Genomic DNA, 16,310 nt, shown 5'->3' on the forward strand with positions numbered 1-16,310 from the left:
GCGTGAGTCAGGGAGGGGCAGAGAGAGAGGGAGAGAGAGAATCCCAAGCAGGCTCCGCGCTGTCAGCACGGAGCCCGACACTGGGCTCGAACTCACAAGATCTCACGACTCACAAAATCGTGAGATCGTGACCTCAACCAAAACCAAGAGTCAGATGCTTAACCGACTGAGCCACCCAGGTGCCCCTAAATTCAACCAACTTACAATATAAATGTATTTGATAGAGTCTAATATTTTAAATCAAAACATTTTTATTAACTCTGACATAAAGTATTTTTTTGGTATAAATACTGATGCTGAGGATGAGAAGCGTTAGAAGGGTGGGCATGTCACATGTACACACGCACACATGTGGCGGGAAGAAGGGTCTCATTTAACGGTGACATGAAAGTTGTGTTAGAGGAGTCGTTGATGGCTTCCTCGTGAACATATAGCAGTTGCTCTGAGTGAGTGATGGTTTATTGGCAAGTCTTTTTTTCCCCTTCTGTTTAAAAAATGTGCTCTGTTTCTGCCTTTAAAAATTATAGGCATAGATGTCAGGACTCTGTGTCCCATTGATACTCTGTTTCTCATTTTTTTAAAAATGTTTGTTTATTTTTGAGAGAGGCAGAGAGAGCATGTGAGCACAAGAAAGAGAGCGGGGGAGGGGCAGAGAGAGGAAGACAGAGGATCTGAAGCTGGCTCTGAGCTGACAGCAGAGAGCCCAGCTTGGGGCTCGAACTCACCAACTGTGAGATCGTGACCAGAGCCGAAATCAAGAGTCGGGATGCTTAACCGATTCAGCCACTCAGGCGAAAAACATCCATCTTCTACATGACAAAAGCTTAAGTCTAAAGGAAAGGTGGAGTACTCCACCAAGATAGGCGGGGATAGATGTTGCTCTCGGTGAGGGGTTCTCAGGGAAGGTCACGGGACTCGGTTTCATCTGCCTCGTGGATGGTATGCTCTGCTTCTTGGAAACGCACCTGCCAGGTAGATTTTCATCCGCAGGCGCCTAGGAATTGGATTCTTTGAGTAAAACAAAGAAACAAAGAAAATTTCAATTAGAAAGCTCTCTAAATCAAGAAATTAAGAGTTTAATGTGGCATGATGTGTGTTCATTAATGTGAGATGTTTCTGTTCATCCTCTGGTAGCTTGATTTGCTGCAGAAAAGAAAATTGCCATTGATTTTGGAGATATTACCGAGATTTAAAAAAAATTTTTTTTGATGTTTATTTTTGAGAGAGAGAGAGAGAGAGACAGCATGAGTAGGAGAGGGACAGGAAGAGGGAGACACAGAATCCAAAGCAGGCTCCAGGCTCTGAGCTGTCAGCACGGAGCCCAACACGAGGCTTGAAGTCACGAACCGCAAGATCATGACCTGAGCCGAAGTCGGATGCTTAACCGACTGAGCCACCCAGGCCCCTCCTGAGATTTTTGATCAAAAACGTTGACATGTGGGTGCCTGGGTGGCTCAGTCGGTTAAGCATCCGACCCTTGATTTCAGCTCAGGTCATGATCTCACGGTTTGTGAGATTGAGCCCTGAGTCAGGCTTTGAACTAGGTGGAACCTGCTTAAGACTCTCGCTCTCCTCTCTCTGCCCCTCCCCCACGTGCATGCGTGTGTGTCTGCATGTGTGTGCACGCATACTCTCTCTTCCAAAAAAAAAGTTAGCTTGCGTGCAGGGTATTTCTTTTTTGGTTGTGAGAATAGAGTCTGGGAATTGTGTCTACCTTGAGAGATGGGAGTGAGTGAATCGTAACATTGGAAAAGGCAAGACCTGCCTGTGGGATGTTGCACATGGCCAGTCTGCATCACTTATAGGGGCCCAGGGGCATGAGACACCATGGTTTAGAGAGGAAAGTCTGTTTGTGATAACATCCTAGGGAAGTGAAGTGTTATTTTTTCCCATGAGACATTGCAAGTTTTGAACAAGTAAATACGCATTGTTCTAAAACAAAACAGACTAAGGGGCACCCGGGTGGCTCAGTGGGTTAAGCATCCGACTTTGGCTCAGGTCATGATTTCGCAGTCTGTGAGTTCGAGCCCCATGTCGGGCTCTGTGCTGACAGCTCAGAGCCTGGAGCCTGCTTCGGATTCTGTGTCTCCTCCTCTCTCTGCCCTTCCCCTGTTCATGCTCTGTCTCTCAATAATAAGAAAACGTTAAAAACATTTTTTTTAATAAATAAAATAAAACAGACTGGGGTGCGTGGGTGGTTCCGTTGGTTAAGGGTCCGACTTCGGCTCAGGTCACTGTCTTGCAGTCCGTGGGTTTGAGCCCCGTGTTGGGCTCTGAGCTGACAGCTCAGAGCCTGGAGCCTGCTTTATGTTCTGTGTCTCCCTCTCTCTCTGCCCCTCCCCCACTCACGCTCTGTCGCAAAAATAAATAAACATTAAAAAATTAATAAAATAAAACAGACTGTGCCCAGAGGTGCTGCTTGCCTGAGCAGATTGCATATAGAAAGGTGCCTGCCTTCACAGGGACACCAGGAATCTGTGCTTTATCACACCCGGGTTTGTGCTGACATGCCCTTGGGCCGTCACCTCAGGTGTTGTCCGTATTGGGAGCGCAATGAATGGAGCTGTCCCAGTGCCCACCATGGGGCCCTCTGTCTTCGGGGGCAGCAGCTGTGCCCAGACACATCGGTAGAGGGGCCTTTCTGAAGGCCAGAGTGCCTCAGGGAGCAGTCTTGTGAGAAGGCAGCCCTATGGGAGTTGGCCTCGGAGTCCTCACCTGGGGGCTTTTAAGACCAGTGTAAATTGGTTCTTGGGAGCTAATTATTTTCCAGAAAGATTTTGAAAAGATCAAAGGTGGGCTTGGAACTGCTTCCCCCCCCCTCCCCCGCCAGCAGGCCCTTCCTTGGGCTGACGTGGCCTTGCAGGTGAATACATTGAGCTTTGTGGAAGGTCATCTTGGGCGACAGGCCGGGCACCTGTCCCCTGAAGCCTCATGTCTCTGTTGGAGGGCTAGGAGTTGGCCCTAAGGGTTAACTGAAGCATGCATATAGCTTTTTATTCCCACTGTGCTTTCCCATTATGCTGGGAGAGCTTTTCAGAGTGTGGGTATGGCCCGTGGGTGGAAGTGAGACAATTTAGTGGATGGCAACTGGCACTTTTTAAAGTAAAATAGAATAAAAGAGAAAGTATCAGGGAACATGGGAATGGTTTAGGGCAAGTATGGTTTTGTAATACCTGTTTCTTAGGGACACACACACACACACACACACACACACGAACGTTTGTACAAGTGGGGCGAGATGTAAGGATATGTTTCCTACTGTGTTTCCTGGTCAAAGTTTGAAAGCCTGTCTGGTGAAAGATTTATTCGTTTTCAGTAAAAACTTTAGAGTGTCCCATTCATTCTGAAATTCAGTCGGCTGCTGGACCTCGCCTTATTTAATTACTGGGAGTGAGTCTGAGAAACACCCTGTGTAGGATTTCCTATTAAGTTACCAGGACCTCCATTTCCGTATGAAGGGATTTTTTTTTTTTTTTTCTGGAACTCCTTACATTGGGCTGGTAGAAGGCCTATATTGCAAAAATGTGAGCAACTATTATTACAATTGTTCTAAATTTATAAAACCATGTTTTGTTTGCTTAATTGACGAATTTCTTCTTCAGGTTTCCTTGCTACAGAATGAAAGTGTAGAAAAAAACAAGAGCATACAAAGTCTGCACAATCAGATATGTAGCTTTGAAATTGAAATTGAGAGACAAAAGGAAATGCTTCGAAATAATGAATCCAAAATACTTCATTTACAGGTAAGAAGCTTACATCTGTGGCTGGATCACAGGGTAGAGGAGCGTGTCTGTTCTTCAGGACTTTATCAGTGAGACGTTTGAGCAAAGGCCCTGACTTTTGTCAGATAGACCACCTGTTTCTCTTGCTTAAGCCTTGAGAAAGGCACAGGCCACTCTTTCCCCCACCCCCCCTTTTCCCTGGACCACAAGCCCCAGGCCTCCTGTGCCTTTGAGTCACTGCTTGGTGAAGTAAGACTTCAAGCCCGTGTTTTAAAAAATTATCTTATTTAAGATTTCATATTGTTCCTGAGCAGTTTTGCGTGAAGTTTCACTTCCTAAGGTGAAGCAAAGCCAATCTGTTTTGTTACGAATCTTCTAGAGGCACACACACTCTCCCCACACTGTTTGACGATAGCGATCCGCGCGTACCTCAGAACAGACATGTCAGCCTTCGCCAGAAACGGGTGATCGTGTAAAGAGCCTGATTAGAATGTTGCTCCTCCCTTCTGTTCTCAACACGGGCCCCGGTTAGCGTATCATTTTGTAGATCTTCTCTGTACGTCAGCTTACTCTCAGTATACATTTGTTAGACTAATCCCCACGCGCATCACACACACACACACACACACACACACACACACACACACCTACGTTTCCAAAATGGCTTTTCAGTGTTTTTACTTAGGTGTGTTTCCCTCTTAACTGGAAGGTGAAATATTTCTAGTAGCTCAGGGTCACAGCATCTTTGAGGATGGCTTTCCTCCCACTTTAACAGCAGAGGTTAGTCACAGTGGCTTAAGTTGCAGAGAGATTTATTACATGAATTTCGTTTGTGTTAAAACGTTGCGGTTGTCCAGAGTTGAGGAAAAACACAGTGTTTTGAAATAATAGGTTGTATTAGAAGTCATTGGTATTGAATCAAGCCAAAACACGTCACATAAAACACCAACAAGCCTCCTGCTGGCGGTCCCTGGCATTTTGCAGAGTGCCCATGGAAATACTCAGAATGTCCAGAGGCCACACTCACCTACATGGCCCCACTCGCGACCTGGCTGCCAGCAGCATGGTGGCTCCCTGGGGCGCGTAGAGGGGCATGGAAAGGACACAGAAGTTCACGTTATGCTAGAAAATCACCTGTTAAAAATATCACCGACAGAAGAAAGAGTGAATAAGTAGTGGATTCATTTATACGTCATCTTTTACGACCAGATAAAATTAGGATGTACACAGAGGGGTCACGGGGACACTTGTCTGAACCCTCCGATGTTATCACATGCATCTTCTCCATTTCCCTCCTTCCAACGTGAAAAGTTTGAATTTAATTTACTTTTTCGTAGAATTTAGTCATTCCGCCGTGTGTGATTTATATTTTAACACTTTTGTGATTTCTTTTTTTTTTTTTTTTTTTTTTCCCCACGTTTATTTATTTTTGGGACAGAGAGAGACAGAGCATGAACGGGGGAGGGGCAGAGAGAGAGGGAGACACAGAATCGGAAACAGGCTCCAGGCTCCGAGCCATCAGCCCAGAGCCCGACGCGGGGCTCGAACTCACGGACCGTGAGATCGTGACCTGGCTGAAGTCGGACGCTTAACCGACTGCGCCACCCAGGCGCCCCAACACTTTTGTGATTTCATAAACGGCTGAGACCTAGGTTCGAAAGAAAGGGGGGAACCAGGTTGCCGGAGTGCAGAGCAGTGGGGGCCGAGCGGTCATGCGGGTGGTACCCCGACTGGTCCTAAGTAGGCGGGCACTCTCCATGGAGGGAGAAGCATGGAGGAAAATAGACTATACTGAGAGGAAGGGACTCAGATCACACGGGGCTCGAAATGCCTAATCTCACTAAGTGCCAGGGACAAGTCACGGAGGACTGAAACGTCCTTGGGATGGTCCAGCATTTCCCCCAGTGGCTTCTGTGTCTAGCCGGGCAATGCTTTGGAAGGCAGAAGCTCACCTTTGCTTCACAGTGGGGCTGGCCTGACAGATAGACTGGGCTGGCAGTCTTCCGTGACCGTGGGTGGAAGGCCTCTGGCTGGAGCCCTGGAGGCCTTGACTCTCTGTGAAGCATGTTCGGCCCAGGGGCCCTTTCCTCCAGCCCTTCCAGAGCCTTCTCCACCTCTTCATCCAGAGCCTGGCTCCCAGGTGCACCTCTCGTCATTTCCTTCCTCACATCAGAACCCTTCCCTTCCCCTACCCCTGCTCTCCTCAGTGCTCCCCCAGCCCTATGCATTGGACCACCATGGTGATGACAGACATGTTAGTCTCTGTGTCCTCTCCTTCCTTGTCTGATTCTCCATTAGACCTAAAACCCCAAATACGGTGGGACACATGGAGTGCAGAGTTCCTGAGGGCCGCAGATATATACAGGATGTTGGTTAAAAGGAGTGGACTTTAAGAGTGTGTTTGCTTTTGCTGACCCAGGAAAGGCAATTTCTTAATATTTTACTTTTTAAAGAACCTGTTTTTCTTTAAAAAAAATTTTTTAATGTTTATTTATTTATTTTTGAGAGAGACAGAGACAGAATGTGACTGGGTTAGGGGCAGAGAGAGAGGGAGACACAGAATGTGAAGCAGGCTCCAGGCTCCGAGCTGTCAGCACAAAGCCCGACACGGGGCTCGAACTCACGAGCCGCGAGATCATGACCTGAGCCGACGTCAGACGCGCAACTGACTGAGCCACCCAGGAGCCCCAAAGAACCTGTTTTTCTTAACGAAAAAAGGCCACCTAGATGTCAGCTGAATCCCTGGCCTGTTGTTGGCAGAGACTAGATGAGCCCAGGGGGCAGGAGCAAAGCCGTGTGGCACACTGCCCGCCTGGCCCCCAAGTGCCACCCACACCATCCTGTTTGCACAGTGTTTGGTGCGTAGGTCCCAGTGACCCCCATGGTGCAAGTGACAGGAAGAGAGACAGTGGCTTAAGCCCTCAAGTGCACAGTGCCTGACACTGATGAATTGATGCTCTGACAGCAGCTCTCTCGGTTAGGATTTGTTTACAAGCCTGCAACCTGTGCCGTCTCTCGCTCCCAGACTCTTGTTCTCACCTGCGTTCAGGATTTGTTCTTACAGAAACGTGGCAGCGGCTGTCTAGACCACTCCTCGAGAGTGAAATCACATTGGCTGCACTCCAGACTTTGGTTTAGACGAGTGACACCATGCCATTTATGCAGAGGAGGGGCCTGTTTAAAAACAGCACATGTTCCCTTGCTGTGTGTGTGGAGCTCCTTTCAAGTGACTCGGTAGAGCCCTGCGTGTGCGCACGTACGTGTGCGTGTGGGTGTGCGTGCCTGTGTGTGCACGTGTTCTCTCCCGCCCCCGCCAGCCAACTCTGTGTCCCTGAGCTCTAGTCCGGGCCATGCCCCTACGGCAGCCCTCATTTCACACTGCAGTTTCGTTCCTGACCTCACCACGTGCACATCCTCTGCCTTGGGGAGGAGGCACCGCGGCATCACCCCCTTTTTACCTCAGGGCCACGAGGCGGAGAGGTGACGTGTTGCTCATCCCAAGCCACTCCGCTGCTCATGTCCACCCATGTCCCCCAGGTTACGCAGTGGCATCCCTCAGGACCACCGTCGATTGCATAGGTTTTCATGAGCTCCCCTCTTAAACTGTCTAGGACCCACGTTAGTTGAGCTTACGCTCTCCATGGGTAGAGGGTGTGACAGCCACTGCAGATTCTCATCAGAAATACATTATGGGTTCGGGCGTCCTGATGTCGGAGTCTTGTCCCCAGAAAACAGACTTCGTTTTAAATGTGCCTCCAGAGGCCCCCGGGTGGCTCAGTCAGTTAAGCGTTGAACTTCTGATTTTGGCTCAGGTCGTGATCTCGTGATTTGTTAGTTCAAGCCCAGCTTGGGGCTCTACACTGATGGCGTGAAGCCTGCCTGGGATTCTTTGTCTCCTCCTCTCTCTGCCCCTCTCCTGCTCTCTCTCAAAATAAATAAACTTTAAAAAATAAATAAGTAAATATGCTTCCAGACACCTATAGAAATAAGTGACATCAGTGTGGGAAGGGGTGTTTTTTATAGAAATCATCTTCGCTTTTTAAAAGTTGGCTAATACCGGGTTTTCTTGGAAAGAAGAGGAAGAATAATACTGTACCTTCTACCCCAAAAAAGTAACCAGACCTACCATGTTTGCTCCTTGGTGGTTATTAACAGCCAGCAAAGGTGCTGAAACTCAGTGTTTAAAAATAGGCTTCCGAAAGGAGAAGTGAACTCGGCAGGCCCGGGGCTCTCCCCTGTGCGGCCTGCGGCTCCACACAGGGGGCCAAACCCCCCAGCCTTCCCCAGCTTCATTTCAAAACAACACAGATCCTTTTCGGAAGGGAAAACCCTTCATCCAGCAGGTGGGTGTGCCAGTCCTGGAAAATAGGCTGGGTTGCCGTAGCTGGCGGGTCTCATCCCACTGCTTACTGTTAAAATGTCTATGTGTTTCTGGGAAAAAAAAAAAAAAAAAAAAAAAAGCTTTCTGAATGATTTAAGGTAGCATAAAATGCAGCCTCTGTGTCAACAGCCACGTGTCTGTCAGTAGTGTTTCTGTGCGCAGGGGCCACAGTGAGCCCGGTGTGGGGGGTGGGGGGGGAGCCCCCTCCTAGGGATTGGCCTCTCCGTTTCAGCCAGGGTCTGAAGACCTGCCCTCAGGGTTCTTCCTGCTGCCAGCCCCGTGCAGAACGCCAGGTTTCTGGAGCAGGTGCCGGGGTGCTGGCAGCCCCCTCTCGGGATCCAGGCAGGGTTCTAGGGCGCTGTCTGTAGCCACGGAGACAGGGCGGCCCCTCCTGCCCTGTGCCAGGCAGCCTCCGAGGAGACTCACATTGGCCCCTGCACGTGGCTTGGCCCTTTAGGAAACGGAGACCTTCCCACAGCCTCCGATGTCCTGAACTTGAGACCCTACGACAGAGTGGTGTGGGGCCCCTGTGCCTCGGTCCCCTCCTCTGGGATGGGGATCCACGGCACTTGTGTCCCCTGAGATGGGTGCGGGTGACAGGTGAGGTGCCCGTGTGAGAGCTGGCACGGGGCTCATCCGCGCAGCTCTGGGCTGGCCGCTCTTCCTAACCAGCCGGTGTCCGATGGCGGTGGCGTAGCGTCTTCAGAGAGTTCTAACTGCATTTTGCCTTCTGATGCCTTTGATTTGGAAGCGGGTAATAGACAGCCAGGCGGAGAAATTGAAAGAGCTTGACAAAGAGATCCGCCCGTTCCGGCAGAACTGGGAAGAAGCAGACAGCATGAAGAGCAGCGTGGAATCCCTCCAGAACCGAGTGACCGAGCTGGAGAGTGTGGACAAAAGCGCCGGGCAGGCGGCTCGGAACACAGGTGAGGGCAGCGGGGCAGGAGCAGGGGGGTGGGATGGGTCCAGGGGGCGGCACGCGTCCCAGTCCACCGCTGGGAGCCCGGCCAGGTCTGGGGGCTTGAGCTGGTGCAGGTGGTGCGTTAGGCACGCGCCATCTTTGAGCAGCGATTTCCAGTGAGACGCTACTCGTGCAGAGGTGCGATGCCCTCCAGCCAGAGAGGCCTTCGTGAAAGAAATGTGTCCTGCGTAGACACGCCCCCTCCGTGTGATGCCAGCGCGGTAGAGAGTGGGTGCGGGGTGGACACCTTGCTATGGTGGGGGGTTCCCAGCTGTGCTGTAAGGCCCAGGGGACAGAAGTGACCAGCGGGTGAGGCAGGAGACTTGGTGGCACGCTCAGCCAGCGCGTTTCTGAGATCTAGAAGCTGCTTTGGGGACTGAGTGAATATGCTGAATGTTGGCGTGACCGGGGTTACTGGTGCAGAGGGACTGAGATTGTGGTGATGCCTGCCCCTGAACCCCCTGGGTTAAGCGGAGGACCGGGAATGACATGGGGAGAGGCCACTCAGGGTACAGGTGACTCCAAGCATCAGGCTGGAAGTCAGGGGGACTTGAGCAAGAGGGTGGCCTGTCCCTGCCCCCACGGGGCCCTGAGGGTGCCTTGCCGGAGGGAAGGCGCCGCGGCGATGTGCCCTGCGACGCACAAGGCCCCGTGACCCCCGGTGTTGCATCTCAGCAGGCTGTGGCCGTGGGTGTTGGGGGCCAGCAAGGCAGGGGCCTGAGGCCTGTGTTTCAGGACACGTGAAGGTGCCGGTCCTCGCCCCCAAAGCCATTTCATTTAGTGCCGGTGCTGGCGGGAACGGGGCTCCCGAGCCTTCCTGACACTCACAGGCCTCCTTCACCCCATCTGTCCTCACCCGCGGCAGGCTTGCTGGAGTCCCAGCTGAGCCGGCACGACCAGATGCTGAGCGTCCACGACATCCGCCTGGCCGACATGGATCTGCGCTTCCAGGTTCTGGAGACCGCCAGCTACAATGGCGTGCTGATCTGGAAGATCCGAGATTACAAGCGGCGGAAGCAGGAAGCCGTCATGGGGAAGACCCTGTCCCTTTACAGCCAGCCTTTCTACACGGGCTATTTTGGCTATAAGATGTGTGCCAGGGTCTACCTGAACGGGGATGGCATGGGCAAGGGGACGCATCTGTCGCTGTTTTTTGTCATCATGCGTGGAGAATACGATGCTCTGCTTCCTTGGCCGTTCAAGCAGAAAGTGACACTCATGCTGATGGATCAGGGGTCCTCTCGGCGTCACCTGGGAGACGCGTTCAAGCCGGACCCCAACAGCAGCAGCTTCAAGAAACCCACCGGGGAGATGAATATCGCCTCCGGCTGCCCGGTGTTTGTGGCCCAAACTGTGCTAGAAAACGGGACATATATTAAAGATGATACCATTTTTATTAAAGTCATAGTGGATACTTCGGATCTGCCTGACCCCTGACAAGTCACTGGGGAGGTGGGTTGAGCAGAAGGCAACTCCTCTGGGGGGTTTGAACCGGCTGTCTCCACCGAGGTCCTCGCGCTCAGAAAAGGACCTTGTGGAACGGAGGAAGCAGCAGAAGGTGGCCGCGGGCCGGCGGGAGGAGCCGCGTGTGAGGACACACCCGACATGTTTTCTAATAGACTAGCAGCTCCACTCTGAAGAATTATTTATCCTCCAACGTGATAGATACTGCTGTCAGAGAAGGTTTTCATTTCATTTTTAAAGATCTAGTTAATTAAGGTGGAAAACATATATGCTAAACAAAAGAACCATGATTTTTTCTTCCTTAAACTTGAACACCAAAAAAAGCAAACACACACACACGCGCACACGCACACGCACACACCTGGGGACAGCTGGACATGTCAGCATGTTAAGTAAAAGAAGAATTTATGAAATAATCGATTCTGATATATTCTAAAATTCAAGAGTGCAATCTTGTTTCAAATATAGTATACTGTCTATTTTTAAGGCCTCATCTGGTCTCTGTTTTAATAATTTGTTTGTCAGAAGACCCTGAAGTACACCTAGGTCTTTTTTGGAAGTCTGAATTCAGAATCATTTTTTAATTTGAAGTTCTAAGATAATTGTTACTGCAGACATTTTGTTTTAAAACGTTGATAGACTGATATTTCTTGGCAGAAAATGTAAACTATCAAACGCTGGTTATCACTTGTGATAGGAAAGAGCATACTCAACCTGCTGTATTTCTCGTTAGAAATGTAACCTTCAATCTCTGTCGTAGTTAATGACACTACTTCAAAATTATTACGAAAGGGAAACTGCTCATGGATGCTGTGCATCATTTTCAGATTTATAATTGTTTTCACCCTAAAATAGGGCATTTGTTGAACTTTGGAGTTCTAAACAAAATCCTGTAGGCTTTTAAAATTCTGCCCCACGTATTCAGACACGCTCTCTGTTGCTGACAACTCTGGCCTTCGGCGTCCAGGGTCCGGGGGTGGGCAGGTGGCTCGTGCTGAAGGAGGCCACAGCAGGTGTGTTTTTCTTCATCCTGTCACATTGCTGCATTCTGTTAACGATCTCCAAAGGCGACATCTTTGCATAGAGGTGGTGGCATACTGTCTATGTGCCTTAGATGTGACATGCTGCTTCTCGACCCTGGCTTTGTGTTCACTGTAACTCTAGAAGGTGATAGTTTGACCCGGCGTTCCTCTCGACCACTAGACCCCTGCCTCTGCAAGGGCCCTCAGACAGCCCTGTGCCTGCTGAGGAAGCCAGGCTCAGCTTCCGCTTCTGGAGCCTCCACTGCTCAGTCATCACAGATTCCAAGTCTCTGGGCCCCCAAAGCGAGCTGCCTGGTCCCAGCACGGGCGCGGTCCCACCCCCAGGGCAGGAGCGGGGCAGCCACCGCGCCTCTCCGTGTCCCCACCTGGGCCGTGGGCGCCCACCCGCCACGAAGCAGAACCCTCTGAGCATTCCAGAGACCGCCGCTCTCGGGGGGGCCTGCCCAGGCTGACGGACGGGGTCCTGGAGCCACCGCTCCCTCGGGAAGGGTGGCCTGGGGACCGTCCCAGCCTGCGCCTGCCCAGACGGCATCTTCTCAGCTCACTCACTGTTTACCTTCTTTCAATGGTCCAACTGTGACTAGAAGCCGGAGCCCTGCCTCCCTGCGCCCCCCGCTGTGCGCCGCGCTTCTGGGTGCTCTTACCACTGATGGGTGCTACACGTGACGGGTGCTCCTTGGGCTAAACCAGTGTGTGTGAACCACCGCATCTGGGCCGCGCACCTCAGACTGCCTGCCTCTGGGCTCCCCCGTGCTCACGCGGGGACGGTCGGGCTGGTGCCCGGTGGCCCGCCGTGTCTCTGGTGCTGCCATCTGCCCTGGGCGTGCCTCCGCCCCAGTGCCTGCTGGAAGTGCCCTCCTAGCGCACGCCGTCCCCTTCCGTAAGTGACCTCATCGGTTCCAAGCACCTGCCACGCCCGTTAGCAGTTAAATGCTCGTCGTATTCATCTCCTTTACTTTCTCCACCCTGCCCCCACCCCCGTTGCTTTGAGGGCCAGTCCGCGTCCTCCGTCCTGTCCAGAAGGAGTCGTGAGTCCCCGTGCAGAGAGGAAGGACTACCCGTGGGTGCTGCGGGACCGCTGTCCCTCAAAGGTGTTCCCGACCTCCTCCAGACCTTGCCCTGGTTCTACCCCGGAGACCCAGGGGAGACAGGACGCCTGGCAGCCCCTCCTGCCTGGCCTCAGGTGGCTTTCCTGAGGCCAGGGGTTACCAGCGGGGACATGCCTGTGGCATGCCTGCGTCCTCCCCCATCGCTAAGAGTGTGGACAATATTAACAAATTTGAGATAAAAGCAACCTCTTGGTCTGCTAAAACAACAACAACAACAACAACAGTTCTTTGCCTCTCCTGGTTGAAATTCTTCTGGGGGTGGGCTACCTGGAATCACTTCTGGAAGCATCTGTCCCTTGGTGGGGGGCGCTTTCCCAGTCGCCCCTCCCACACACGCTCCTAGTGGGAGATGACGGGCCCTTTGGGCCTCCTCCCGAGGAGCCCACAGGACGTGGCATCAGGAGGTGGTGCCATCCCCTGGGGTGAGGATGTGCAGAAGCCTCATCTTGTGGCTTGAAAATAATGGGCGACAGCGGGGGGGGGGTGGGTCGTGTGCCTTCTGGCCATCGTTTGGTGCACATCTTCCCTCTCGCGCACTTGTCCGGAAAGCGGCCTCCCGAAGGACCTGAGTGCGAGGACCTGCCCGGATGGACGCACCTGGCATCGCTTCCATCCTGACTCCTCGGTGCCCCTGTTTGGTGCTCGCCGCCCGGCGCCGGCCTCCGGCTGTGGTCCCCGAGCGGCCAACCCTCCCGGCTTCCCAGGGTCCCAGCAACAAGAGAACGGTGTCCTACGTGGCGTGTATTGGGTGCACTTTTCCTGTTTCCTAAAAGTGACAGATTTCCCCATGGGATGAAACTGTTCCAGTGCTTTAGAAAAACCACCACCGAGTCTTGTGTGTGAATCAAGCCAGTCGGCTTCCCTGTCAGCCTCGTGCCGGAAACGAAGACCACTCACTGTCTCTGCTTGCCTCGTGTGGTTCTCTGGACGCGTGCCGCTCATTCCTGCACGGACCATGGAGGCTGCTGGGGGGCTGGCGGCCCGGGGCTGGGCTTGTCGGTGATGGGTGGGCACCTGCTGGGGAGCACACGGCGTGGTGGGCGTGAGTGAGGGGCCTGTCCCAAGAGGCTGGGAGTCTTTGAGCGGCCGAGTGGCATTTGGCTCTTGGGGATTAGACCGGCCCCGGGGAGGCTGGAGTCCCCTCACCTGGGCCTCTTCTACAAGTTCGGTTTTTCAGTGTCCTAGGTTCACAGGTAACACAGAGGAGACAGGAATGCTCGCAAATTGTTCTTCTAAGACCTGTCCTACAAGAGGGTGGCGCTGACCCCCTGAGGGTGGGTCGCTGTGCAGGTGGACAGGGAAGGTCTCGTGGGGGCCACTGTTGTGGCCCCAATTCACAGCCTCCTCCCGGAGCAGCCTTTGCGAGGCAGCAGGTAGAGCAACGGAGCTCTCGGCCCAGATGCGCCTTTCTTTTCCTGCCCGATCCAGCTTTTCCTCGCCTTGTGACCCCAGAGGGCCGTGGAGTACAGGAAGCCTGTCCTCCGTGGCGGCCACCCCCACCAGGCCCTTCAGATGCTGCCCAGATTCCCGGGGGCTCTCTGGCAGAGCCGATGCCCCCGAGGCTTCCCCTGTACCACTGCGGCCCACCTTGGTGAGGCGGGGTCCTTGGCCACCCACGCTGGGGCCACACGTCCCAGGTGAGGCCTGCAGCTGTCATCAGCAGGCAGTGTCGTGGCCACCGGTGGCAGGCCTGGCATCCTGCAGCCAGCAGGGGACGGGGTGTCTGGACAGACCCTTAAGCACGGCAGGTTCCCGTGGTGGGTCATTTCTTTGTCTGCCCAAGGGAGGTGGGCAGAGTGGCAGAACCCACCCGCCCCCAACTCACATCCTGGGGGGTGCACACCACCTCCCTACTCTGTGCGTGAAGGAGGGGGGACACTGTCCTTCTGTGCCCATCACGGACGTGTCTGGCTCCCGGCCTCTCCGCCAGTGTTCACGGGGCCGGTCAGGAGCCGCGCTCCTCCTGGGACCTCGTGCCCAAACCTCAGCCCTGCAAAGGGAGTCCCTCTTCTCTGGGTCAGCAGAGCTGTTCAATACCGTTTTCTTCCTTCTGGTCCAGACCTTTCTCAGAGTGCGGAGGAGAGCCGGGGGGAGTCCCTTCCTTCTGTGAGCATGTGGGAGGTGAATGAGGGGTCTGTCACCCAAATCTGCCTGTCAGCCCGAGACCATGGTTCTGTCTTCCATTTGCAAATCCCGACAGCTTTATTTTCTCCAAACTAGAATTCTGTCCACTGGGGCCGAAGTCGGGTGAGGGCCGTGTGTGGCTCCGGTGTCGGCAGGTGACCTGGTCGTCGGTACTGTCTGCTCGGGCGGGGCAGGCCGTCACCGGGGAGCCGGGGCCAGCGGGGGGTGGGGGTCCCCGGAGGTGCTGCCCCCTGGCCTCCGGTGGCCCACGTGTGCGGAGGTGGCCGGTCTGGTGTGGGGAGGCCCTGGTGGCGCCGAGCAGTGCTTGCCTTTCATTTCCGCTGCTGCATCTTGAGTCTCGCGAACTGTCGCATTGGAAGAGGGTCAAGTCCAGGATGGCTGTGCCACTCCTGCCGTTAGTGGTGATTGGTTTTTATAACTCAGTCCCCCATTAGACAAGTAAGATAACCTTCAACAGCAAACTGACTTAATTGGTAAACACAAACGCCGGCATTATTTCCAAGGATTTCTACAAGATTTACCTATAGAATAGCATCTGTGATCACAGAAGTGTGTGAACCCGTGTAGACAATTGTGTGACGTTGTTAGAGCCGCAATCTCCCTGACGGCGCACCTCTTCGTTCAGTTCTGTTACCCAAAAACAAAGACCAAAGAAGGCCAATCTCTCATTTGACTCTGTATTTTTAACCCGCCTGTTTTAAAAATTGCCGTCTGTAGTAACCGCTCGCTGTGAGGCCCCATCTTGACACTCCAAGTGATTGTGACCAGTGATTCACGTCCTGTTTTTCTGCTCTTCTAAGAAAAAAAAACAACAAAAAGACAGTATAAGTTATTGCTCAGCAATAATCATGTTGTTCATGTGAATTAACAACATGTCTGGTTTTCTGATAGCATTATTATGTTTTATATTTTTGTTTACTGTATATTGTGTGTGGTTTTATTTGGTATTTATTTGTGTTTTGAGGTCTTGCGATGTTTTTGTGTTTCTGATGCTAATAACTAAAGTTTGTAAGAGTGTAGAATGCAAAACTTGGAAATGCTCAACTGTCTGATTAGAGGAAAATAAATCTGACTAAGGAGTCCTGGTTTCTCTTTCTGCTGTCTCCACAGGCAGAGCCCTGGGCTTGGGGTGGGGCCTCCCAGGCTCTTCTCTCAGAAGTGGCCTTGGCAGTGACCCGTGTGCTCACCCAGCCCCACACTCAGAAGGGCCCACACTTGGCTCAGTCCTCTGCCGTCACCATCTTCAAGTTCTTAACGTGTGCAGAAGGGGTCTCGTATGCTTGGTTTGCACTAGACCCTGCAGACTGTGGAGCCATTCCTGCCCGTGGCTTCCTGGCCTCCCCTGCGAGGCAGTGGCTCTGACCTCGGCGAGTCCCGGAGGCTGGGGCGCCCGGCAGCCTCTCTCTCAAGTCTGTGGCCTGGTCCAGAGCAGGGGAGGTGGCCCTCACTCTCCTGCCAGGCCGGTGCCCCGGCATCTGGAATAGT

The 16,310-nt window shown here is 52.9% G+C and overlaps 1 protein-coding gene across 3 annotated transcripts in view; it reads left to right on the forward strand.

The window, feature by feature from the left end:
* Window positions 1–15,904, forward strand: part of TRAF3 (TNF receptor associated factor 3) — a 118,637-nt gene extending 102,733 nt beyond the window's left edge. For all 3 annotated transcript variants that reach the window (XM_030320045.1, XM_030320042.1, XM_030320043.1), the window contains 3 exons: window positions 3,603–3,743; window positions 8,855–9,029; window positions 9,930–15,904. In XM_030320045.1, coding sequence (XP_030175905.1) covers window positions 3,603–3,743; window positions 8,855–9,029; window positions 9,930–10,501 — 888 coding nt within the window. In that variant the 3' untranslated portion in view covers window positions 10,502–15,904. The remainder of the gene's footprint in view (window positions 1–3,602; window positions 3,744–8,854; window positions 9,030–9,929) is intronic.
* Window positions 15,905–16,310: the final 406 nt, after the last annotated feature.

This window comes from Lynx canadensis, chromosome B3 (genome assembly GCF_007474595.2).
Source record: "Lynx canadensis isolate LIC74 chromosome B3, mLynCan4.pri.v2, whole genome shotgun sequence".
NCBI lineage: Eukaryota > Metazoa > Chordata > Mammalia > Carnivora > Felidae > Lynx > Lynx canadensis.